The sequence below is a fragment of the Taudactylus pleione genome, unplaced genomic scaffold, assembly GCF_031769625.1.
Source record: "Taudactylus pleione unplaced genomic scaffold, aTauple2 ptg000472l, whole genome shotgun sequence".
In the NCBI taxonomy this organism is placed as follows: domain Eukaryota; kingdom Metazoa; phylum Chordata; class Amphibia; order Anura; family Myobatrachidae; genus Taudactylus; species Taudactylus pleione.
In genome coordinates this window covers 1,484,023-1,510,862 of record NW_028284874.1, presented here as the reverse complement: position 1 = coordinate 1,510,862, position 26,840 = coordinate 1,484,023, and the positions used below count along the sequence as shown (strand labels likewise).

The window sequence follows — 26,840 nt, the reverse complement described above, 5'->3', positions numbered from 1 at the left end:
CAAATTCACATCATGCAGAAAAACCTCATTGCTACATCCCCACTGAGGAGACACAAATCAGGGGCACATTAACTTGTGGCTGAACTTCTCTTATCTTTCATTTGACAACATTTTTAGTTATTTAAATAAAAACAAAAAAAAAAACAATACAATACATTTAATACACACATCCACTATTGTAAAGGGTACCATACCTATGCTTAAATTCACTTTTCCCCTAATATGTCAGCTCTCCCCCTCATTTACCCTTCCCACATCTACATTTATTGAATTATTGTTTCCTATAGTCACTTAAAGACATCTACAGACTATGAACGGCCACAGCTACTGAAAGCTAATGAAAAATGTATGTGGCTGTATCGGTTATACTGATTAGTTAACGTTGCAACTAAAAAGCCAAATATATTCTAGGAAAAACACATATAGTGTCAAAAGGCAGACAATCTTCTGACCTGATATTCTTTTATTGAATAGTTTTGTAGTATTTATTATAGAAGGCACTTACAATACAGGAAAAAAAATTAAATTAAAATAAAAAAAAAAAAAAAGGCACCAAGTGTGCAAATTGTAAAATGACAAAACATTATTGGAACAGTAGAGCACCCTTCCCTGTTAAGAATACAGTACATGAAAATAGCTACAGACTTCTTGTTTTGTTTTTGTTTTTTAAAAAACAATTAGGATTTTCTTAAAAAGATAAAAATTCTTCTACTTTCAACATTTAAAAAAAAAAAAAAAAAAACAAAGAAAACAAAAAAAGGGGGATGGATCGAAGATAAAATACGCACACACATTGGGTGGGGAGTCACAAGTTAGTGGTTCTTATAGCATGGCAGCTCAGTTTTTGCATTGTAAGAGATCTTGGTACATATCAGCTAGGTGAGCAGCTTCCCTCTGGCCGGACAGCAAAGCACCGTGGGTGGTGGAATAATACTTCCTGTGCGTGGCTTCACCAGAAAACATCACCTGCATGGGCTGGAAGAAAAAAAAAAAAAAAAAAAAAAAGAAAGACACTGGTAAAATCCACAAGCAAGGCAAAGGCACCACTCCTCGTATTTATCCTGGTAATTTGGAAACCGTGAATAAAACCATATTCGTTGTAACCCTTTAGATGCAGAGAGAGGTCTGAGACCATGTTTCTGTTTGCATTGGTCGCACTCCATCAAAATTTTTACACAGTACCTATACAAATTATACCTTTGTTTTTAGAAGACATTAGCAGCTTTGCTTTTTCTAATAAATTATTTTCCCTTTTTCTTTTCTTCTTTCATTATATATATATATATTTATTATTATTATTAAGTGCTTGGAGATGCTGCATTATTTTTGAAAATTTTCACAGACTGTTTAAATGCTTACAGCATGTGGCTGTAATTTGGTGGCCTAACAGGGTCCTAGTTTTTTTTAAACTAGAAAAAAAACTATGCATTAAAATAAGGTGGATCACCTTTTCTTTTTGTATTTGACACAAGTTATTGGAGATCTGGGCTTTTAATCCTCCTCTCCTTTTTTCCCAATAAATCTGTATGAAATTTTATTGTGTGTGGTGTGTTAGTCCTTTTCTGGGGGCACATGATTTGAAAGACGGTACTCACATCATCCAAAACAAGGATGCCCCAAGAATGTTTGGGCCAGTATGGGTGAGATATATAGGATACAAGTAGTGACTTGCCAAGTGCGCACAGTGCTAATTCAAAAGGAACAATAGTTACAGTACTTCCCAAATTATTTCCTGTCGATGTCCCGTATGTAGTGATCGATTCTCAATTATGTAGTTTTCATTAACATATAAAATATAAAAATCGTCCATACATAGTGTATTAAAGTTAAACTACAAAATTTATTCACAATATTTGAAACTAAAGAAATTTTTTTTTAAAATGGATGAATATATTCTCTGTGTTACAGCATGTACACAGAAATACAAACATTCAATGCAAACACAGAATCTTAAAGCAAATAATTCATATATGAGTGTTGTTACTCCTTATTCCAATGAAAAATGGGGAATTACCGGAAGTCCCAAAATTTCGGGCTCGTAGTTTTTATAGGTGGAGGTCTCCGGGTGGTCTCTCCCTTTTAAGTCCTGATTGAGGGAACTTCCTTCCGCAATCCCACTAGGATTAATAGTCCTGTCACAGCTTACCACTAACGCGTTTCGGGAGTTCCTGCTCCCTTCCTCATGGCAATGTGACACTGACTAGAAATGAATCTTATATACCTTATCCTGCATCAACTTCCGGGTCATAGGTCATCTGATGTTAACTGTTTATATCCTTCAAAGTTGTTGCAGAATTATTTGCTTTAAGATTCTGTGTTTGCATTGAATGTTTGTATTTCTGTGTACATGCTGTAACACAGAGAATATATTCATCCATTTAAAAAAAAAAAAAAAATTTCTTTATTTTCAAATATTGTGAATAAATTTGTAGTTTTTAACTTTAATACACTATGTATGGACGATTTTTATATTTTCCATGTTAATGAAAACTACATCATTGAGAATTGATCACTACATACGGGACATCGACAGGAAATCATTTGGGAAGTACTGCAACTATGGTTCCTTTTGAATTAGCACTGTGCGCAGTTGGCAAGTCACTACTTGTATCCTATATAATTTGCTTTAGTACTGAAGGGTAGTACTGTTTGTGACTAGTTTTTGCAGCAAAAGAATGTGCTAGGCGCCCGTTAGAACTGCTCATCCCATTGGTTATTAGTATTGGTGAGATAGCCTAAATGGTCTGAAGACACGTTGTGCCCCAACATTCATCACCAGACATTAGCTTTTAAGGGAGCACCTAGTTGGGCACATTTACTCCAAAAACATGCAACACATGTGCTGTAAACAAAAACACATTTACTTTATTTTGCATTTATTGTACAACACATGCAATATAAAATAAACCCATAAATGTGTAGACATTTCTAATGCCCCGTAAAACGGAACTTGAATATACAGGCAATAAGTACTGTAGGTAGGTGGCTCTTCAATGAATAAAAAAAAAAAAAAAGTCCAATTGCAAAAGGTCTGTGCCAATGAGAATCAGCCACATGGCCTTTTCTCCTGAGGTACAGAATTGACAAATACACCTCTTCAAAAGGTTTTCTGTGGTTTTCCTATCTCGAAGTACAGCGTAGGTACATAAACATACATGGACCTAAGAATGGATATGATAAATTATCCATCACTCCCCTTCTGCCTCTCTAGGTACAGGTTAGGTATACATAAATACAGTAATAAGGGCGCATGGATATGTATTTTTGTATGCAGTCCAAAAAAAATTTTTTAAATAAATTTAAAATATATATATATATATATATATATATATATATATATATATATATATAGTTGGTTTTGTGTCATTTTACCACCATCACGTTTCGAAACCACAAGGAAGCTAAAAACATCAAATACAATTATAATACACACGAGGCTAGATACATTAGGTACATACAGCAGTCTTTGAGCTCTCCGTATAAGGCAGTGGCTTCACAAGCTTTTCTACATCTTCTCCACTTGAGCCTACTTGAGTATAGGAATAGGATCCGAGGAAGTGCGGGTTACTGCCCCAGAAGGACCTCAGGATACGCCGAGGTTTCGGAATGTTCGGATTCCCTAGGAAAAAAAAAAAGGTAGGTCGGTTAACATTTTCAAGCAAACCCCAGAAGATCTTTTGCAGACAGCAGGATAATGCTAATGGAATCGCCCCTATAGAGTGTCAGGTAAGGACCCATGTCGCTTCTCTGCAGTATAACCATCTGTGGTTCTTAGCTCCATGCCATTCCTCACATCATGACGCTGCCCCTGTCTGCACTAACAACCGGATGGGTCACATCATTTTATGTGGTCAGCGTGCTGCCATTTTAGGCTAAAAGTGTTTGTTTGTTTTATCCCAGCCCACTTCAAAACTTTATTATATTCAGTCCATTCACATATTTCCAAAGTCTCAGACCACAGCATAAAACATACCTTGAAAACTAGAGAAAAAAAAAAATGTGACCGAAATTCACCATTTGGAAGGCGTGGACCATCAAGATTCAATAATTGAGACCCGTAAATTTTAATTCACAGTTCACATCATACATGCCTACTCTCCCGGGAGGCTCCGGATTTTTCGGGTAACCCCCCGCGATCCCGGAAGAGTAGGCATATCTCCCACATCCCGCCCACTTCCTAGTGAAGTGGGCAGGATGGGGAGATTTTACCTGAAATTATCGGGCCGGTCAGGAAGGGGCGGGACTAAATTTGGCAAATCGCGTCATTTAGCCACGCCCCCTCCTCACGGACCCGCGAATCACAGGGGGTTTCTGTAAAGGGGCGGGGCCTAATGCAGTCTATTTTCTGGCCCCGCCCCCGAAGAGGAGAGCAGCAGGTCCCCTCCTGCTGCTCCCGGAAAGCTGCCCAGCAATGTAGGCAAGTATGGTTCACATACAAGGTTTGGTGCTTTAATGTAATATTATTGAAAAAAAAAAAAAAAAAAAAACAACACCACACACATTTAAAAAATCTTAAGATGTTAAAAAAAAAAAAAAATTTAACTGCATAACACGGCCATTGGAATATTTAAAATATTAACCCTAAAAATTGGCTGAATTTACAAAATCAGACAAGTGACATTTTTTGTACAGATTCGACTGGTTCAAGAAATTTATGTGGCCAGATCATAGTGAGATAGAGAATATATATATATAAAAAAAATTTACAGCGTAAAATGCACTATTCCGGATTATGTAAGTATTAATTAGCATTCTGAAACAAAGCATAACCCAATTATTTGCCCTTCATTTATGGGACACTGACAGAGGTTACCCCATTTATGTCCATTTGCGGTTTCAGCCATGTAAATGGAGATTACACGGACAAGATTCATGAAAATTAATGTAATGTCCTTGATGGCTCTCATTAATATCCCACTTATTCTAACCAGGCCATTTCTGACCTTCATATGAACACAAGCCGGAAGCTACAAACTTGTAAACATTTCCAGTGGAGACATATTGTATTACATAGCAAAACCCAGTCTCTGTCCTGTGTGCCAAGTCCTGGATACCCTATGCGCGGTGTGTATTTATATTGATTTATTATCATTCCTTTATAAGAAGTCAAACAGAAATTAAAAAAAAAAAAAAAAAAATCTACAATGCTTCCACTGTGTCACAAGATTAAGCAGTTTTAGTGAGAAATAGGTTTTTTAAAAAAAAAAACAAACAAAAAAAAAACAAAAAAAACCTGAAATTTACATTGGGCGCCAGTTAGCGGGGTGATCTGCCAAAATGGTGCATTCATTCCATTATTATACTACAGAGCTCAGTAATGCAAGTATCGAATACTTATTACTGTTCAGCAGAGGGTTCACTTGTTATTTAATTGAATGCAATTAATTATTAATACAGGCTCATCCCTTAGATGGTTCATCCAACAGTGTGAGCAGATCACATACAGATGGCTGCTTACAGAAAGGTAATAGCCTGCAACACATGCAGTAATTATATTCTCCTACAGGACAGCCTGGAAGTGCTGATAATGTATTGTTACGCAGAGTCACAACATTCAAGAGAAAATGTTAAAACTGCTGAGAGGACTTTTATAAAAATAGGATTTTAAAGCTGAACTGCCAGCTAGGAAACACTTGCTAAAAAGGATCCCCTCCCCCCTACACACCTGAAGCCCATGTTTGAATATTGCCATTAACAATATATGTTGTTTTGACAGACAGAAAGTTTCCTATGACCCCTTACAAAAGAACAGCTGTCTTCGTTACTTGGAAATCTTTACTGCCAAGTAGAAAACCTTATTTGCTTTGGTTCAAAACTACTGTAATCATCACTACACCACAGTAACAGATACATAAAGTAGTAATTAGCAACTCTTTTTTTTTATGTTACCAGCTACTGTGTAAACCAGTGATGGACAACAGGCGGCTCTCAGCAGCTTCCTGCCTTGTCGTCATTGGTTTGTTATAGCTGTAACTCTTTTTTAAAATACCTGCTGATATGTTATTGCATTTTGATATTTTATGGATTAAAAGGTTTTGTCCTTCGCCCCCAAAATTGAGAAATAAAAAAAAGGAAAAAAAAAAAAAGGAAAGAAAAAAAAAGGAAAGAAAAAAAAAAAAAAAAGAAAAAGAAAAATGTGGGTAGATTAAGATTTTTTCTTTTTTTTTATTATTTTTTTTAGCATTCTGTACACAGCTTTACAGAGAAGCTTCAGTAGCAGTTTTGCAATAATCTTTGTAATGCTAGATACAGAAAAAGTTACAAAAAGGAGACAGCGTAGAAAATGCTAACCTGTAAATTTACGCAATAGCTCAGTGCAGGTTTCGGCAACCGTCTCATTGTCGCACTTCTCCATAATCAGGGCCTCATCGCCACAGATCCAGCCGCTGAGCACGTAGCCATACCTTTCCGGAGGGTACAGCACATCGAAACTGCAGATCTTCTTGTACCACATCTCCTCTGGATAAGTCAAACTCTCGCTCTCCGCGTCATCTTCCCAAACGAACTGGATGCTGTTGCACTCAGGACTCCAGAAAGGTTCTTCAAACTCCAGAAAGATCTTGTCAGTGGTGCTAATCCCTAGCTTCTCGATGGCCAGGGCCTTGTCTTCCGGGAGGCGCGGGTGAAATAAGCTCTCGTGGCACTTCTTCAGGACGCCCAGAGAAACAGTTATGATCACGTGATCGGCGGGGATGAACTCGTAGTCTTCGCACTCCACAAAGACAGGATAGCCCTTGTCCTCCGGGTGGTCGTTGTTGTGGTCAGCCACCCGCTCAATCTGCTTTCGTATGGACCTGTTCCAGTGGATGCACTTGATCGGCTTGCGCAGCTGTATGACGGACTGCGGGATTGAGGAGGACAGCAGTTCCACAATCTTCATGAAGCCGCAAGGAATTACGTGATGGGCGCCGGGAATTTCCGTCCATTCTCCAAACTCGCTGAGCGAAACCTCATCCATACTGTGGGAACTGCTCTCACAGCTTTCCACCTGGTGGAAGGAGTTCACAAAATAAAAATCATTAAGGAAGGATGCGAGACTGGTGCCAGAACTCAGGGCACAATAGATATCTGGACTTCGCTCAGTAAATGGTGAAAACCAGTATAACTATTTTAATCATGATGAATCTCTTTATAAGCAACCTTTTACATTTTTGATACAGAAGCAGCCTAAAAATGTGGGTACAGGGAGACAATGTGCAGGGCTATAAATGAGCTCCTTACAAGAAGCTTTCCGGACGGCAACTGGGCCATAACCAGTCTACATTATGCGTCAAGTGTGTGCTTTGTGGAAGTTAAGTAGTAAGGGGCCTCTCTGTACCTTTAAGTACTGCTGAATCATAGCCAGCTTCAGGCTCTTTGTGGTCTCTGAATCATAGGGATCAGCCTTGACGCGCTTCCGTACCACATCTCTGGTAAAGACGCCCACGCTGTTTTGACTTTCTGCATTGACTGGTTTTCCATTCTGAAAGAACTCCTGAGTCAAGTTATAGACCTGGGGAAAAAAAAAAAACAATTGATAACACCATCTGCATTAGTACCCAGAGGCTTACACTCTAAACACAGTATGCACACACAAACACAAATAAACCTGGAATCATTAGACCATTCATCTGTAAAACTTGCTACATTTATATGTTCAATTCTAAAAACGACTGATGCTGGAAAATATGAATAAAGTGATTCATTGTAATCGGCCAGTCCAGCCGCCTCCTATACCAGCACCAGTGAAAGATTAGTCTTTAGCCACATAAGCAATGGAGGACTGGAATAGGTCACCATGGTATTTAAAAATAAAAGTTTAAATTCTGGAGAATAGAGGTGAAGCCGAGAGCGTATATTACGTGATTGATAGAGGGCAACGAGAGGTCAGATGGAAGGCCATTGGATTAAAGAAAAAAAAAAGTAGATCTTGAACATCGTAACGCACGATTTGTTGCACATCGGTTATATCGCGGTGGCAGCATGTGGTACAGATCAACAAACTACGTATTTATACAATCTGAAGAAAAAAAACATTTTTTTTCCTGCATTTCAACCAATAGCTATAAATTTCACATAATGAAGGAACAAGGTAGCTGCTTCCACTCACCACCTGTATAGAATGCAGATAAGATTCTGTATCATTTACGTCTATACCGTGGAGTAATGCGAATGTAATGCCTCTGTATAGAAAAAAACGCAGGTTTCCCATATTATTGCCAAATGAAGCAATGCTGGTAATTTCAAGCTGTTCTGATTCGCCAAGCCACTAGCTGCCCATACAGCTCCGTCCCGACTTGCCGCAGCTGTAAGAGGATACGATACATCCCTGTATGCGCGGGTTTCCAGCAGCTCGTGTTCTGCATATCAATGGATGACCTGTGCCCCCAGTGTATGAGTCTACTAATTGGGAATCGTCTCATCTGCAGCCACTGGGCTGTGAGCGCCCATTAATCACAGGGATTGCATGAATAAAGAGCCCGGGCTTCCACTTAGCTTAGTTTCTCATTACGTATTACAAATCCCCACGTGTGGAAAGAGGCTAAACTAGTCAATTTGTTACATGTAAAAGAAATAAATAAGTAAATGGTGTTAAAAGAGGTACAGACTACCAGCCGACAATTTCTCCCTTACAGCATGTGAATTATATAAAGTTTAATGGGGCAAAAATCAAGGGATTGATTCCATTATCCTGACTCCTGACGTCTGGTAGGAATCTCTGTAGATTGGGGAGGAGGGCTCTACAGTTCTAACGTGATCCAACATTTTGCGGAGACAGATTAGGTGCCCCTGACATTTAATTGTAGTCGACCAGTAGAGGATGGATAAAGCCCCACCAAGGGGTGTAGCTATTCCTGCTTGTAGAGCTCTCAGTTCTAAAAGTTATGGTAGGGTTATCGGACATCAAAGAAGAATAATCAATGATCCGGAATATATCAGTAGGGCAGTGGTTCTACAGGTTGGTGGTCCAGGACCAAATGAAAGTATTAATGGTCAAAGTGCTAAGTAAAACCAGTCATTGGTTGCCAATCATAAAATATTAGTCTTCATTCTAGCACCCTGCACCTGTCATAACCTCTGCAGCTCCTCTAGCCTGCCTGGGGGTGTTGCTCTCTGCACTGCTGCTTCTAGCACACTCAACTGATGCAACATCCTGCCGAGATTCAGCAGTGTGCTAGAAGCACCAGAGCAAAGAGCGACACCCCAGGCAGGAGAGAGGAAATGCACAGGTTGTGACAGGTGCAGGGTGCTAGAATGAAGACTAAAATATGTGGGCAAGCAGAACACAACCCTGTCCGCCACCACGTAACTGATTACAGGTGACATTGAGAAATTCAACAAAAATTGTCTGTAAATTTTGCTTATTAAGAAACTATTGGCCTAGGGGTGCCATGAAAAAAATAAAATAAAAATGCTGATAATCTGGGGCACCAGGATTCAAGAAAGTTTGGGAACCACTGCAGTAGGAAATAAAAAAGCCAGCCAGATAACAGCCATCCAACAGGGTGACTGATCATAGCAACAGCTCACCTTCCATCCAACAGGGTGACTGATCACAGCAACAGCTCACCTTCCATCCAACAGGGTGACTGATCATAGCAACAGCTCACCTTCCATCCAACAGGGTGACTGATCATAGCAACAGCTCACCTTCCATCCAACAGGGTGACTGATCATAGCAACAGCTCACCTTCCATCCAACAGGGTGACTGATCATAGCAACAGCTCACCTTCCATCCAACAGGGTGACTGATCATAGCAACAGCTCACCTTCCAGACAAGAGGCACCATTTCTCGCACATAAAACCAATTATTAGAGTTGGTCACTACTTTGGTTATATTAGGAAGAGAACAAGAGGTCATGCATTTGCTCCAGCAGAGCCATATGAAACCGTAAAGTCTGCCCTCCTCATGGAAGTCTAGTCAGGATTTAAAAACACACAGATTCTGATTATATCTCTAAGGCTATGTATTAAAGAACGTACACATTAACCAAGAAATAAGTTTTTCATAAACAAACATCACGCTTGCCATGTTAAGAGGGATGTGGCTCTCCAATAGAGCAGGCAAAGAATGACTGACCGCTTGCCAAACTTGTATTGCACAAATACTTTGTATGGTGTAGCGAATCCATATAGGGCATGGTTTGTACACCAAGGGGTAGATTTACTAAAGCGCAGGTTTTCTGAAGTGGAAATGTTACCCATAGTAACCAATCAGATACTACCTAACATTTAACTAGCACCTTCTAGAAGAGAATAGCTAGCATGTGACTGGTTGCTATGGGCAACATCTTCACTTCTAAAAACCCTCACTATTATTAAATATACCCTCTTGACTTCACCTTGTGGGTAAGAGGTCTGCAGGCTGCAGCGTGCACTAACAAATTCATAATGACTTCTTTTATGGAAGATTTATTTTCCCTATTTCAGCAATGAATGCGGTGTCCACAAATCCAATGTCCCCGCAGCCAGCGGCAGGTTACATGGAACATGATCATAAAAAAAATAAAATAAAAAAAAACACCCGCATTTGAATTCCAGTCATAACCTCACCTACGTAGTGAGGAAAGTTATTTTTCATAGACTATTAGGTCAGATTGGAAATTCAGACACGTCCCATTGGGAAAGCTTCAATTGCAGTGTTCACATACGGCAATGGGGGGAGAGTGATAAAGTGGAGAGATAAAGTACCAGCCGATCGGCTTCTAACTCATGTTACAGGCAGAGTTTGAAAAATGGCAGTTAGGAACTGAATGTTTGGTACTTTATCCCTCTCCACTTTACCATCCTCTAAGGCTTGGTACATCTCCCCCAATATCAGAGTTTCATTTCTGAAACAGATTTAGCTACCAGCTTTTAATTTGGGAGTAGCAAAGGAGCCATTATGCCAAACGTCTGTCTATTCTGGACAGAGATTAGGATACCGTGGGGTAGGTTTACTAAAGTGAGTTTTTAGAAGTGGAGTTGTTGCCCATAGCAACCAATCAGATTCTACTTCTCATTTAACTAGCACCTTCTAGAAGATAATAGCTAGAATCCGATTGGTTGGTATGGGCAACATCTCCACTTCTAAAAACTCTCACCTTAGTAAATTTACCCCCTATTGTCTGACACAATGATAAAATTCTCGGCCTAAAATGTTCATGTTGCAGGGGTATGTCGTCAATATGTCGACATTTGACATGCCGGTGTGTGCAGGTACATGGCTGCTTTCAATCAAGGCTATAAAAGGTCTAGTTGTATGGCTCACAAACAGCCTCTGTATAGATGTTACTCTCTGTACCTGAGGGGTGAGTGCATTTAACGGTGTGTAGGACATATGCTAGTGTAGTACTTGGAGAATTGGGGTCCCTTGATGACGGCATGTAAGCTTTAATGTTTTGATCAAAATATGAACAAACTCCCCATGCTTTTATTTGCTAGATGCACACAGTACATTGTAGTATATTGTTAGCGCTAAGAGTGAACTATGGACCTGATTCAGAACCGCTCGCTAGCGCTGTGCGCTCACAAACGGCCCGATGGTTTGCGTACGCGCAGTTTCGTTCTGCGCGTGCGCAAACTACTCTGTGCAATCGCAGGCCGCTCGCTCAACAAAGACAGCCCAGTGAAATGAGTGACAGGAGAGGCAGTTTGTGGGGCTGGACACGGATAATGGGGGTGTGGAGGTGCGAACGCAGGCGTGCCTAGGTGTTCCAACGCCGTTTTTAAGGCGTGCATAATTAACAGGCAGCGTCATAGTACACGTCACATGCCTGTTTTACACTGAAGCCCACGCAGTGCCTGGGGCAGGGTGAAGCAACCACAAGCACTGCGATCGCATCCGATGGTGGTGCTCGATGTACCAATGTTTTAATACTCTTCCTGGAGATGACATGCGCTAGTGGGTGTCTCTACATAGACTAATGGGTGTCAGCATACACAGAGCATCGCTCGCACAGCCAAAGTGGGTGTGCTTATGCCTTGGAGAGCGATCGCTTCCCATGGCGTCACTGACAATTTTGCATACGCATCCAGCGAGCTGCTCTGAATCAGGTCCTACGTACCAGTGTTTCTCACACTACAACAGCATAGAGTACGGCCTAGAAGCAATAGCTGAAGCCTGGATGGGGACAAAATAAAATGGAGGTTGACTAAACAGGAGGAGAGATCGGTCAACGTTGTTTCTGCCATTAAACAACCACGTTTAGGGCTCAGGCATACAGAGTGCACGTGCTCCGCTTTTGGAACACAGGGGTGCCATAGGCAATGCAGAGTTTTATAAACCAAGGTATCTACAGATGTGGCCCCACTTACCCGACCGTCCATATGCCACATGACGCGCAGGGTGCCGGAGACGCTCAGAGAGAAGTAGCGTACCGGCTTTTTCTTTGCATCGTATTCGCTAGGCTGATACTTCAACCTCATACGCAGAAGGTCGCAGATGATGCACACCAGAACTTGGCGTGAATAAAAACAGCCGCGGCATCGGAGCTCTTTTCATAAGAATTCAGACTCGGTCACGCACAGATGTACAAACGAAGCACACCCCATTGATCAGCGTATGTCATCAATGGAATTTTCTTGCTTCTATGCATTTCATTTATGCAAATAAGTCTTACGCGAAAAAGACGCTCTTCAAGAGTCTCACGGGCCCTGGCATGCTGAGAGTGGCTATTTGGCGTTACAGAAACAGTAAAAAGAACACATCTGTATTCTGAAAAACTAGTGATGGGAGGAGGGGAGTGATCTGCGAGGTCTTCGCCCAGACTCCTTCTCCAGGGGGGGGGGGGGCAACGACAATTTTTAGATTTCACGTGGCTCATACATTGGAAAGCACCAAAAGGGGAGTGGCTGTGGCTTGCTAGGGGTGTGGTCACATTACAGAGGGTGTGGCCATGCCTGTGGGGTGCCGCTAGCACCTCAAAATACTAGTATTTCCACTAAACCTCTCTACTAAAGTAGTTTCTCTTTCATCCACTAGGGGACACTGGAGGTGCTTACGCTGGGGTATAGAGGCGTGGATAACTGGAGCCGGCACTTTAAATAATTTAGAAGTGTGAAGCTCCTCCCCCTCTATGCCCCATCAGCCCTCAGTTTAGAAAATGTGCCTCTAGGAGCTGGTCACATTATGCTGTGCTCCAGCAATACATTTATTTTATTTTAAATATCTTTTACACACCTATAGGTACCCTTCGCCACCTATCTAAAAGGTGGGGTCCGGGTACCTGGCGCCCTGGTGTTTTAGCCACAGCAGGTCTTCACACAAGACGAGAAGACTCTGCTGACCTGCCGAGAGAGAGAGGCCTCTGGGAACACGCAGTGAGTAACAAGCTGCGCATCCCCCGGCTCCTGCCCCCGCTGCCCGGCGCTGACACAGCATACTGCGCTGTGTTACTGTGTGAATAGCGCTGTTAGACAGCGCTACAAGGTCCCGCTGTCAGCGCTGCCCTGCGTGGTGTTAGAAATACACAGCGCTACACGCGGCTCCCTGCTTCTCCCCTCTCTCCACTGATACACGCGGGTAGCGCGGAGGGGAGGGGGGGATGGACATAGCAGCCATATTGGAGCCCTTAGGGCATGAAGAAGGGGGCGGGGCCTAATTAACGCGGGCTCTCTCTCTATATTCGGCAAGCGGCTGTAGTAACAGTGTGGCTGCCGTTTATTAACTCTTAAATGCCTGCATCTCTCCCTTATACAGGAGAAGTGCAGCAGATCGGAAGGCTGGATTCTTTGGCTCCCCATTCCTGGCTACAGCAGCTACAAGTTAAGCAGAGGCTGTGCATAATACACTGGGGGTGCAGGGAATCTGATCTGTGGGAAGGGAGTGGGGTGTATCTCCTCCTCTGTCCCAAGCCAGCCTTCTGTTTTTCTTTACTTCTGTATATACTCTGTCCCTCTGTGTGTGGTGACTGTGTGTATCCATGTCAAACAGAACAAAAGCGTCTCAAAAGATGTTTGTTTGTTCTAGGTGTAACAACAAACTGTCCAAGCCGCATGCGGCTGGGTCCACTTTATGTGATCTTGTATAGCAATTGATCCACCTATGGCTATTACTGCCTCACCTGCGCCTCCATGGGCCGCTGACATGGTAGGAGTAATGACGGACTTAACGTCTGAGTTAGCTGAGGCATGCAAGTCTCAGCCTCCCTGGGTTGCTGGGCTAACCAAGTCTCTAGACATCCTGGTACAGGTAATGGGTACAGCTGTGTCCGCTCCCGCCACCTTCTTACAAGGACCGACACAAAAGCGTCCTTTATCAGCTATTCTCCAGTCAGAAGAGTCTGACGAGGAATTCCTCGCTACAGAGGATACTGAGGAAGGGGAATTGGAGGAAGCATTACAGGAAGATACCCCTCTAGAGTTAGACTCCACCTCTCCCGGGGTGGAATCTTTAATTTTGGCGGTCAGAAAAATCGTTAACTTACCTGAGGATATTATTCCTGCATCCCAGGAGTGTGAATTATTTCATGAACAACCAAAGAGTTCGGCGGTTTTTCCGTTCTCACTGCATCTTCAACAGCAGCTCTCAGTGGCCTGGAAGCAACCGGATAAACTGTTTCAAATTCCGCGCCGGTTTCCTTCTAGCTACCCTTTTCCATCATCCATGATGGAGAAGTGGGAAACACCCCCTCCAGTAGATGAGTCAGTCTCCGGTCTTTCTAAAAAAACAGCACTCCCAGTACCGGGAGCTACAGTACTAAAAGATCCTTCGGATCGTAAATTGGAGACAACGCTAAGATCTATTTATACCGCAGCGGGTACTCAACTTAACCCAAGCAGTAACAAGGGTGGGCCTAACAAAGCGGTGGTTTGCTGGGCTGACCAGTTGATTACAGGTTTGGACTCTGGTACTTCTAGAGCAGAGAGTTACGCTTACTAGCTGAACACATCCGTGAGTCTGCAGTTTTCCTGGGAAAAGCGTCAAAAGATATCAGTCAGATTAGTGCTCGCATATCTGCTTCTGCTATTTCCGGCCACACAGCCCTCTGGTTACGCGCCTGGCAAGCGGAAGCAGAATCCAAGCGTGCGGTGGAGGGTTTACCATTCAATGGCGACATGCTGTTTGGCCCGGAATTAGACAAATGGATATCCCAGGCCACGGGGGGTAAGTCTTCCTTCCTCCAGTCAACTGCACCGGCTCCCAGACGATCTTATACTGGACCTTCCTTTCGTGCGCCACATTCCTTTCGTGGTAGAGCCAGAGGTGCTCCCTTCCAAGCAAGAGGCGGCAGAGGTAGAGGTCGCCCACACTTGGTTGCACGTAGACAGGAGCCTAAGCCAGCTGAAAATCAGGTGGCACTGTAGGTGGTCCCACCTGGGACCACCTACAGTGGGAGGCCGCCTGCAAAGATTTCAACAAGTTTGGAACCAGACATCTCCAGAGCCGTGGATCCGCAGACTAATTTCCCTGGGGTACCGAATAGAGTTTGAGGTCCCCCCTCCACCTCGGTTCTTCACTACAAGTCTGTCCATACCTGCAGACAAGGCCAGGGTTCTACAGGAGGCTATCCTGTCTCTAGTAGTATCATCTGTGCTAGTCCCAGAACATCAATGAGGTATGGGGTTTTACTCAAACCTGTTTGTAGTACCCAAAACTGGATGGATCGGTCAGGCCCATCTTGAACCTCAAGTCATTGAACCTGTATCTGAAGATGTATCAGTTCAAAATGGAGTCTCTGCAGTCCGTTATTGCGAGCTTGGAACCAGGAGAGTTCCTATTATCCATGGATATCAAGGATGCTCATCTCCACGTTCCCATTTGGAAACCACACCAAGCCTTTCTGCGTTTCGCCATATTGAAGGATCATTATCAGTTTCGGGCATTGCCGTTCGGGTTATCCTCTGCTCCCCGCATCTTCACCAAACTCATGTCAGTCATGATTGCTCTCCTTCGGTCATCGGGAGTGAACATAATCCCTTATTTGGACGACCTGTTACTCAAGGCGCAGTCGGTAGCTCTTCTTACAAGTCATGCCTTACTGACATATCAGACTCTAATCCAACACTGTTGGATAATAAACTTCAAGAAATCAAATCTCAATCCGTCCCAGAAGCTCCTGTTTCTGGGCATGATCTTAGATACGGCATCAGAGAGGATCTTCCTTCCAGTAGACAAGGCCCGGGATATCCGGTTGTTAGTTCAGCTGGTCCTCAGACCAAAGAGGGTGTCCTTCCTTCTTTGTCTGCGTCTCCTGGGGAAGATGGTAGCGGCCTTCAAGGCAATACAGTTCGGGCGGTTCCACTCCAGGGTGTTTCAGCTGGACCTACTAACACAGGGGTCAGGGTCTCATCTGCTCCTACATCGCCAGATCAGTCTGAGCCCAGCTACCAGAGTGGCCCTTCTCTGGTGGACACAATCCAACAATCTTCTTGCGGGCCGGAGATTCGGAGTGTGGGACTGGATCATCGTAACAACGGATGCCAACCTTCGAGGATGGGGTGCTGTAGTCCTCGATTATCATTTACAGGGTCGATGGTCCCCTCTAGAACAAAAGTGGCCCATAAATGTGTTGGAACTCAGAGCGATCTACAATGCGCTGATAGAAGCAACAGGGTTTCTAAGAGCTAGTCCGGTAAGAGTTCAGTCCGACAACGCGACGGCCGTCGCGTATATCAACCGCCAAGGAGGGACTCAGAGTCGCATGGTCATGCGAGAAGTAACTCAGATTTTCAGGTGGGCCGAGAGCCAGTCAGCAATCCTGTCGGCGGTATTCATCCCGGGTGTGGACAACTGGGAAGCAGATTACCTAAGCAGACAGGATATCCACCCCGGGGAATGGATGCTTCATCCAGACGTGTTCAACGCGCTGATACGTCGATGGGGATTTCCTCAGGTGGACCTCATGGAGTCACGATTGAATCGTCAGCTCCCGGTATACGTGTCAAGAACTCGAGATCCGCAGGCAGTGGCAGTAGACGCTCTGACAGTTCCATGGAACTACGACTTTGTTTACCTCTTTCCTCCGATTCCACTTCTTCCTCGACTGCTAAAGAGGATAAAACACGAGTCAGCCTCTGTTATTCTTGTGGCTCCGAACTGGCCTCGGAGGAGTTGGTTCGCGGACCTTCGGTCCCTATTGTCAGACGATCCGTGGCCCCTTCCTCTGCGCCCGGATCTGCTACAGCAAGGTCCTTTAGTACACCCCAACCTAGCGCAACTGCGTTTAATGGGTTGGCTCTTGAAACTGATATCTTAAGACGCAAAGGAATCCCAGGCTGTCATTCCCACCATGCTATGCGCCAGGAAACCAGTTTCGGCTGCACATTTTCATCGCATCTGGCGTTCTTATATCTCGTGGTGTTCCAGTCGGGATCTTCCATCTAGGACTTTTCGGTTGTCCCGGTTTCTGCTTTTTCTTCAGACGGGTCTGGATTCTGGCCTTCGGCTTGGAACTTTAAAGGTGCAGGTTTCTGCCCTTTCCTTTTTCTTTCAACGGAAATTGGCCCTCATTCCTGAGGTGCAGACGTTTCTTCAGGGGGTCTTGCGGGTGCAGCCTCCTTTTGTACCTCCGATTGCTCCCTGGGACTTGAACTTAGTGCTTTTGTTTCTTCAGTCGTCCATGTTTGAACCTTTGGAAGAGGTTGATATTAAGTACTTATCTTGGAAGACGGTCCTTCTCTTGGCTCTAGCTTCGGCTCGTAGAGTTTCGGAATTGGGTGCTCTGTCCTATAAGCCACCTTACCTTGTGTTTCTTGCCGATAGGGAGGAACTCCGGACGGTAGCCGCCTTCCTTCCCAAGGTAGTGTCGGTTTTTCATATTAATCAGCCTATTGTGGTAGTCTTTGGTGGAGGACTCTGGTGGTTCTTCTACCTTGGATGTGGTTAGAGCTCTCCGCATCTATGTTGACAGGACTGCTTCCCCCCGTAAGTCTGAGTCACTTTTTGTCCTCTATGTTCAGAGGGGTTGGCCAGCGTCTAAGCAGACTTTGGCACGTTGGATCCGACTGACTATTCATCAGACTTATGTTGGAGCCGGACGCCGGCCTCCTTCATCCATTTCAGCTCATTCCACACGTTCTGTGGGTGCGTCCTGGGCGGCTGGTAGGGGAGCCTCCACGTCACAGTTGTGCCGTGTGGCTACTTGGTCTTCTGTGCATACGTTTGTCAAGTTTTACAAATTTGATAGGTTCGCGGTTTCGACATCCCGTTTTGGCAGTCTTGTTCTGCAGGCCCCGCAGAGCGCTCCCGCCCGTGGGGATAACTTTGGGAAGTTCCCAGCGTAAGCACCTCCAGTGTCCCCTAGTGGATGAAAGAGAAAATGGGATTTTGGTACCTACCGGTAAATCCTTTTCTCCGATTCCACAGGGGACACTGGATGCCCACCTCTGCGCTCTTAGCCTGCCTGTTCGGTTTGTTCCATATGTTGTATATTTTGATTATTGTGTGTTCTCTCCCTTTTTACTCTGCTTGTTCTCCATCTCCTCTCGGTCTTCATTTTCTAAACTGAGGGCTGATGGGGCATAGAGGGGGAGGAGCTTCACACTTCTAAATTATTTAAAGTGCCAGCTCCAGTTATCCACGCCTCTATACCCCAGCGTAAGTACCTCCAGTGTCCCCTGTGGAATCAGAGAAAAGGATTTACCGGTAGGTACCAAAATCCCATTTTATCAATGGCTGAATGCACCACAGACACCCGTCTCTGGTAACCACAGCACACAGTACCTAATATAGGGTTGCTATACTATCCCTTTAATCAGGGACACATGAATTTCACAGGTTCCGAGGCAGATTACAACCATGTGAAATGCAGACTTTAAGGCCAGCCAGGACCTGTCCCTGATTAAATAGACATTATATCAGCCCTAATGTCCCCAATTAAACATGATTAAAAAATAATAAAAAAATATAAATACTTTAATAGACTTGCAGCTTACGTTCATTGGGCAGCTCAAAAGCTGCCTCAATAATTACATTAAGATTGAGTAAATTAAAGATTTCCAGCTTAAATATAATTATTTCCCTTTCCACTCATTTGTAGGTATATGCGTTTTAGCCAATATCGAAAGTCTTATAGTACAATGAAACGGCTCTTACACAAGGGGGCAGAGTTCATTCACAGCCATTCATTTACCAGCAACGAATCCAAATTCTAACACAACAGGGTGAGTATTCTGTCTATAACGGGCTGTTCCTAAAGAACAAGCAGCCGCTGAGTCACTCAGACCTGGAATAGTTAGCGATTCATGAAAAGAGGAAAAAAATAAAATAAAATCACTAAGAGCTCATATAAATCAATGTATTTAGTAAAAGTTGCAGGAGGGCCTGTACTCAGTCCAATAAGGTAAATTTGTTATTCATACTGGAAATAAAACACATTATGGTACAGTTCCTATACTGTACACCAAAGGAATCTGAAAGCCCAAAGTCGCTGCAGAATAGATACTGTACAAAAGCAAACTAGCTCATTAAACCAGAAGTAAAAGTGCAGGATTCCTATTACTACAAAATGAGGACATAGACCACGCAATACACAGGAGGTTGCATTGCCCACACATAGCTCCTAACCAAAGGTCACACATGCTGCTTATTGTGGGAGCAAAAGAAAAAACATATATTAAGTGCAGATTTTGGCAAAATGCTGTAGTTTGATTGTCTGTCCATGGTGGCATAGAAAGGGTGGGGCAGGGAGAGGGCAAACGCTTTCCCTCCAGAAGATATTTTAGTAATGATACCCATCAGAACAGGGGCGTCAGGACTGTATTGTATGGTGGGTGGTCGCAATGCAATGCTGGACAGTATGTACTCTATGGCAGTCATTGGAAACTGTGTTTACTGTATGGTGATCACTGGATTGCCTCATGTCAAAAGCTGGCTACGCCACTGCCTCTCCCCGCACCCCTTCCAAAAGTACTAACTGGAATCCATACCACAACCAGCGATGGCAGATTCAGGGACCCAGCACTGGGCTCAAATCCAGACTTCTGGAGCTCAAACCAAATGACCAAGTCTACCCATAACTTTGCTTCCTGGCTCTTAATCTTCAAATGGGCTCTCAAGACCTATTTCTTCCTCAAAGCTTTCCAGCGCTCATCTTAACCCACTACTCTATGCTCCTTTCTCACTATCTAGCCCATCTGTGTCTCCTGTTTGTTTGCCCCTCCCCTTTAGAATGCAAGCTCTTACGAGCAGGGCCCTCTTCCCTCACTGGCTTCTCCTTGCCTTACTTTTATTTGCAACGGCACCCAACACTTTGTTGCAAACACCCTGCTGGTAATTTACTGTAGGTGTTATGCAGCAATGTTAATAAATCATGTACTTGTCCTGCATTGTTTGTACTGTTAATAACTGTTGTCTTGTGTACTCATTTGTTTCTGTACTTTAAAAGGCGCTGCGGAACCCTTGCGGCACATTATAAAAAGATTATTAATAAATTACCCGGGATGGGTACGGGATGCCGGCAGTCAAAATCCCGATGCCGGTATCCCGACAGGGTAAGGATACTGACACCTGCCTTCTTCTACTGCTACCCCTCCCAGCAGCCTAAACATAACCCCCCTCTCCCTGCAGCCTAAACCTAACCCTTCCCCTAGTGCCTAACCTTCTCTCTCCCTACCCGTCCCTGAACCTAATCTCCTCCTTAGTGCCTAAACCTAACCTCCCCACACCCTAAACCTCCCCCTTAGTGCCTAACCCTCCCCCTAATCCCACTATTTATCTTCAGGATGCTAGCGCTGGGATTTTGATAGGTGTCGGGATTCCGGCGCCGGTATTCTAAGCACCGACATCCGCTGTGCGAGGACACTGAACGCATCCCAGTCTACCCACGCGAGTGCCAATTTAAAGTTCACCTGAAAGACCGGCAATTATCCAGCAACTGCCAATTGTCACTGGTTATTATAAGCAGTGTTTCTTAATTTTCTCACCTCGTTATAAACATCACTGAATTCTTCAACCATATCCTTCGGGATCCTCTGTCCACTGCTGGTGAGGTAGTGAGCCACTCCATTCTTGGAGTACAGACTGATGCGACCAACACTTCTCTCTCCATCCGTAGTTTCCTCCAGTAAGCCATTGTCTTCTGCTAGATGATAGATGGGATTGCCATTCGACCCATGGATCCAAGTAGCTCCCAGTTCAAATGTAGCGTGTTCTAAAGAGAAAGAACAGAAATAAGAAAATTAAAAAAAAAAAAAATTACATAAAGTCAAAGAGGGGCCACAACTCCATTAACATGGACGATGAAATGTAATAGGGCCAACAGGTTTTATTACCTTTTATTTAAAAGACGGATGGTGTCCTGTCAACGTAACAAAAATATAATGTCCGGTTAAATGTTTTTGTCAAATCGATTCGGAAATTCCTCTGTGCAGGTCCACTGATGTGTATTCAGTGGGTGGTCGCATGGTTTTTTTTTTTTTTTTTTGGCCTTATTACAGAAAAATCACACTTAAAGATATCAATAACTGCCAAGCTTAATTTTTATACCCTGTCCCACAAGGAGGAGGAGACACTAGGCCTATTGTAGAAGGGGTCATGTGAAACCATAAAATTGAGAGAAGGATGAGAATTGCAAGTAAAGACCCACATTCTGGAGGTGAAGGCCAGATGAAAACCATAGATAAGTAGCTTTTTGACAAAATAATCCAATTATTTTTCAGGAAAAAATAAAAAAAAAACCAAGAGAATACATTGTCTAAAATTTAAAGGAGCAGGGCAGAAGGGTATCATTTTTTTTTCCCGCCTTTTAATAAAAAGGCTTATATCAAAAACTAATCGATCTAGTTTCAGTTCAGACTTCGCCCGGGTTTCAGCCAGGGAGAAGTGACCATAACAGATGATGGTGGCACGAGCCTCTCCTGAACCGTTCTGCTCCCCGAGAATGGGATCCTCGTGGTTCTATAAGTGGGGTGAGACGGAGGGTTACTGAGAAAAATCGTAATGGTAACGTGGACTTCTCATTGAATATGAGGAAGAGGGGGGGGGGGCGTTAGCCGTGAAAGGGGGGGAAGACTAGAAAAAGAAGAACGGATGCTACTCACCAAGTTTTATACTTTGCACTCTACCTCCAATTCGATCAGATGCCTCAAGGATCGTAACATCCGTGAATCCTTTCTCAAGGAGATATTTGGCAGCAGAGAGGCCTGCAAGACCCGCCCCAATGATCACTATACGCGGTTGTCCGTTTCGAAGTTGGCCACTACCAAGAGGATCATCGGAGTTGTCTGAAGATATTTCACAACTTTGCATGCCGTCCAAACTCTCCTTTTAGTTGACCTAGTGGAGAAAAAAAAAAACACAAAAATAAATAACGAAGGAACAAAACAAAAAAAAGTTATTCAGCTGAGATATCAACACTGCTCATATCCACCAGGTCAACCTACTACCAAAAGGTATGTTGTTATTAAAAAGGTGGATACATTACCATACCATCCAGCATGACCCTTTCCACCAGGGCACAAAATCTATGCTCCTGGACTTCCCACTTAAATTGTGATTGCAGCTACCTCCGTTGAAATGCTCTTCTCAATTACCAGTCCAAAACAAGTGACTGCAATCGTAAATTAGGTGGGAAGTCCAGAAGTAGAGCGTTGTGTACCTGGAGGAATAGGCCATGTTGGAGGGCCTACATTAAAAAGATGTGAAAATACAGGCGGAGGAGACTGATGCCCTGAATATCACAGCAGACAGCAAACCATGCTAGTGGAGGTTATAGCCTATGATTTTATAATAGCAGGTGTACAGGTCCATGGTGTAACCGACCAAATCTAATAACAAGAGTGCAGTAAGATCCAGGCAGCAGGATTCAAGCTTTTGGAGGAAATCTATACCTTGTAGTGGGAGCCGGTGAGGTTCCCCTGGACCCCCACCAGTTCAGATCACAATGCGCATGCACAGACATTGGACGCAAAACGAATATCACTTTAACCTTTCTCCAGCAGTGACCGGGAGGAAAACACTCACTGAGGAACCCAGGCAAGGTAAATTCTGGCAGCACATAAATAGGCAGTTACCGCAGTCACCAATGATAAATAGACCCCTAGGCATACAGAGAGCAAACAAATGGGAAAATTTATCCTCTGCACATGCCAGGAACAAAGGAAATAAAAATTATTAAAAAGAAAAAAAAAAAATAATAATAATAATATATGCGAAGTAACTTGTTACTTATCAATAGTCTATTTGTGATTATATTCTGAAATACCTGAACCCAAATGCATCCATGTCTCAGACATAAACATCAACTTTCAAGCAGTTCATCTAGAGACTTAAAAATTAATACAGATGCACAGAAATCCAAAATAATGTAAAATTACATTTTCTGAGGACTAGATACAGAAATATTGTAGCACTGAAAAAGAAAAAAAAAAAGTTAAAAAAGGTGCATACACCATTGTTTTAATGATCATCAATATAGTTTAAAAAAAATCGTTCACTTTCTGAGTTAGAACGATCGTTCATGCGTGTTCACGTTTGTAGTTCAGTCAGACTGACCAACTCAAAATATGCAAAAATAGTTTGTAGTTCAAAAAAATCGTTCGTTAATTTTTCCCTTGAAAAAATTAACGAAAATAGTTTACCAATATCGTTCATATACTAAATTGTTGCATGTGTATGCAGCTTTAAACATGAAATCTAGAATTAGGACAACAAAAAATAAAAAATACCAGAATCTCCGACTATAATAAGCAAACAGATGTATGACGTATCTGCTGGCATTGCAAACATCAAAAGAATCCAAAATAAGGTAAACTGAGATTTGAGGACTAAATACAGAAATGTATTAGTACTGAAAAAATAAAAAAAATAAAAAATATATATATATATATCACACATACACACACAGCGGCATTCTGTACAAAAACCAAAAAAACAGCATTAAGACTGTTTTGGTTTTTGTATGGAGTGCCACCCTGTGGATATTGTATGCGGTCGGTCCTGGTTCTGGGGCTTGCTGTGGAGGGCACCCGGCCACATTTGCCATGGACTTTGTGAGTGCCGGATTTTGGAGTTATATAAAAAATAATAAATTCTCCCATATCCAAATATTCCGAAATACGGAATTATTCTGGCATGACAGATAATGAAACCTTTGATTTTTGATGGTTCAAACACTTTGTCTAAGGCACAAATTATTACAAATATTGTATAAAATTACCTTCAGGCTGTATATAAGGTGTATATGAAACAAATTAATTTCATTTCTGTACACAAACTTTGTTTGAGCCACAAAATTATTGAATATATTGTATAAAATTACCTGCGGACTGTGTATATAACACAAATGCATTCTGTGTGTATATTTGGGTCCTATTCCCAAGATATTTCATTATGGTATGCAGTTATTCCAAAATCCGGAATATTCAGTTAACCAAAATACCCCTGGTCCCAAGCATTTTAGATATGGGAGACTCAACCTCTAATAATAATAAATAATATGAGATATGGTAAGAACTTACCCTTGTTATCTCTATTTCTACGAAGTCCATAGGGTTCCACAGGATACCTTGGGGTATAGGTGTGACGTCAGTCGCAGGGCACCAAAGAGTTAAGCTTTCAGCCTCCCAGGATGCACTAGGTCCCCCTCCTATACCCCGCCCCCGAGCCAAGGCACCTCAGTTAGTTACCAAGCCATAGGCCGGAGGAGGAGAAGGAAGAGAGAACAAAGATCTGGACACATACAAGAATCACATTCTCACCAGAGGGAGACGGAAAACCGGTGACCAGAGCAAAGCCCATCTGCAGCACAGGTGCGACAGGGCGGGAGTCCTGTGGAACCCTATGGACTTCGTAGAAATAGAGATAACAAGGGTAAGTTCTTACCATATCTCATATTTTCTACTTCAGGGTCCATAGGGTATCCACAGGATACCTTGGGGATGTCCCAAAGCAGTATCCTTTAAGGGTGGGGACGCTCCTGTGCAGAAAGGAGAATCCGCCGCCCGAAGGAAGCATCCTGAGAGGCGAAGGTGTCAAACCTGTAATACCTCACGAAGGTATGGACAGAAGACCACGTAGCAGCCTTGCAGATCTGAACTACCGAGGCACCACGTCGAGCTGCCCACGAAGGACCCACAGACCTAGTGGAATGAGCCTTCAGAGAAGGAGGGACCGGTAGGCCTTCATGAAGATAAGCTTCAGAAATAGCCATACGGATCCAGGCTGCCAAAGTTTGCTTTGAAGCAGGCCAACCCTTTTTACGGAAGCCAAAGAGGACAAACAAAGCGTCCGACTTCCTAAACGAAGAAGTGCGGTCAACATAAGTCCTTAAGGCCCGCACAACATCCAAAGAGGCCTCACCCACGGAAAGACCCGGTGAGTTAAAGGCCGGAACAACTATTTCCTCGTTAATATGAAACTGGGAAACAACTTTGGGAAGAAACTCGGGCCGAGTGCGGAGCACTGCCCTGTTCCCATAAAAAAACCAAGAAAGGGGGTCTACAAGAAAGAGCCCCTAACTCAGAAACACGTCTGGCCGAAGCAATGGCCAGAAGGAAAACAGTCTTAGCTGTTAGCCATTTAAGATCCACTGAGCCCAGTGGTTCAAACGGCGGTCCTTGGAGAGCCCTCAGGACCACAGCCAAATCCCAAGGCGCCACAGGTGGAACAAAGGGCGGCTGAATGCGGAGAACACCCTGCATAAAGGTGCGCACATCCGGGATTGTAGCAATCCTACGGTGAAACCAGACAGATAGGGCCGAAACCTGTACCTTCAAAGAAGCAAGGCGAAGCCCATGATCTAGTCCCGCTTGCAGGAAGGCGAGAATCCGAGACAGACGAAACTCCCGCGGTGCATAACCTCTCGGTCGACACCACTGGAAGAACGTATGCCACACGCGATGGTATATCCTCGCGGAAGACGGTTTCCGAGCTCGTAACATGGTCCGCACCACAGAGCTGGAAAACCCCCGGGACCTCAGCATGGCCGTCTCAACAGCCACGCCGTCAAAGACAGCCGAGTCAGGTCCGGGTGAAGGCAAGGACCCTGAGACAGAAGGTCCGGTCGTAGCGGCAACCGCAGAGGAATGTCCACGGACAGACCCTGAAGGTCTGAGAACCAGTGCCGTCTGGGCCACGCGGGAGCTATCAACAGGAGCGTCCCTCCTTCCTGTTTGAATTTCCGGATTACCCGTGGAAGAAGGGAGACCGGAGGGAACAGGTATGCGAACCGGAACGTCCACCGGACGGACAGAGCATCCACCAGAGACGCCCCTTCGTCTCTTGTGCGAGACCCGTACACCGGCAACTTGTTGTTGTGCCGGGACGCCATGAGGTCGATTTCTGGAAGACCCCACCTGTCCACCAGTAGTTGAAAAACGTCCGGGTGCAGGGACCATTCCCCCGGATGAACGTCCTGGCGACTTAGAAAGTCCGCCTCCCAATTGAGCACTCCCGGGATGAAGACCGCTGATATGGCCGGAAGATTGCGCTCCGCCCAAACCAGGATCCGAGAGACCTCTACGAGAGCCGCCCGACTGCGAGTTCCTCCTTGCCTGTTTATGTAGGCCACGGTGGTAGCGTTGTCCGACTGGACCTGCACCGGGCGACCCTGGAGAAACCGCTGTGCCTGCTGGAGAGCATTGAAGACCGCACGGAGTTCCAAGATATTTATTGGAAGCTCCGCTTCTGTCGGCGTCCACCTGCCCTGGAACAAGTGTGGACCCGAAACTGCTCCCCAGCCCCGAAGACTGGCGTCCGTTGTCAACAGGACCCAATTTGGAACCCAGAACGGACATCCCTTGTTGAGGTGGGTCGTCTGTAACCACCACGTAAGGGACAGGCGAACCTCCTGGGTGAGCACAATCGTCTGGGACTTCAGAGACTGAGTCAGCCCGTTCCACTTGGACAGGATCAGGTGCTGCAGAGGTCTGGAGTGAAACTGGGTGTATTCCACCATGTCGAACACCGACACCATGGAGCCCAGTAACCTCATCGCC

At 44.1% G+C, this 26,840-nt stretch overlaps 1 protein-coding gene across 1 annotated transcript in view; it reads right to left on the bottom strand.

The window, feature by feature from the left end:
- Nucleotides 1-445: 445 nt before the first annotated feature.
- The window catches only part of SMOX (spermine oxidase), a 45,262-nt gene continuing 18,867 nt past the window's right edge, over nucleotides 446-26,840 (bottom strand). The window contains exons 2-7 of the mRNA XM_088448940.1: nucleotides 21,945-22,179; nucleotides 20,829-21,055; nucleotides 7,319-7,492; nucleotides 6,292-6,988; nucleotides 3,459-3,619; nucleotides 446-975 (exon numbers count right to left, since the gene is read on the bottom strand). Of these exons, the coding sequence (XP_088305066.1) occupies nucleotides 838-975; nucleotides 3,459-3,619; nucleotides 6,292-6,988; nucleotides 7,319-7,492; nucleotides 20,829-21,055; nucleotides 21,945-22,152 (1,605 nt within the window). The 5' untranslated portion in view covers nucleotides 22,153-22,179 and the 3' untranslated portion in view covers nucleotides 446-837. The remainder of the gene's footprint in view (nucleotides 976-3,458; nucleotides 3,620-6,291; nucleotides 6,989-7,318; nucleotides 7,493-20,828; nucleotides 21,056-21,944; nucleotides 22,180-26,840) is intronic.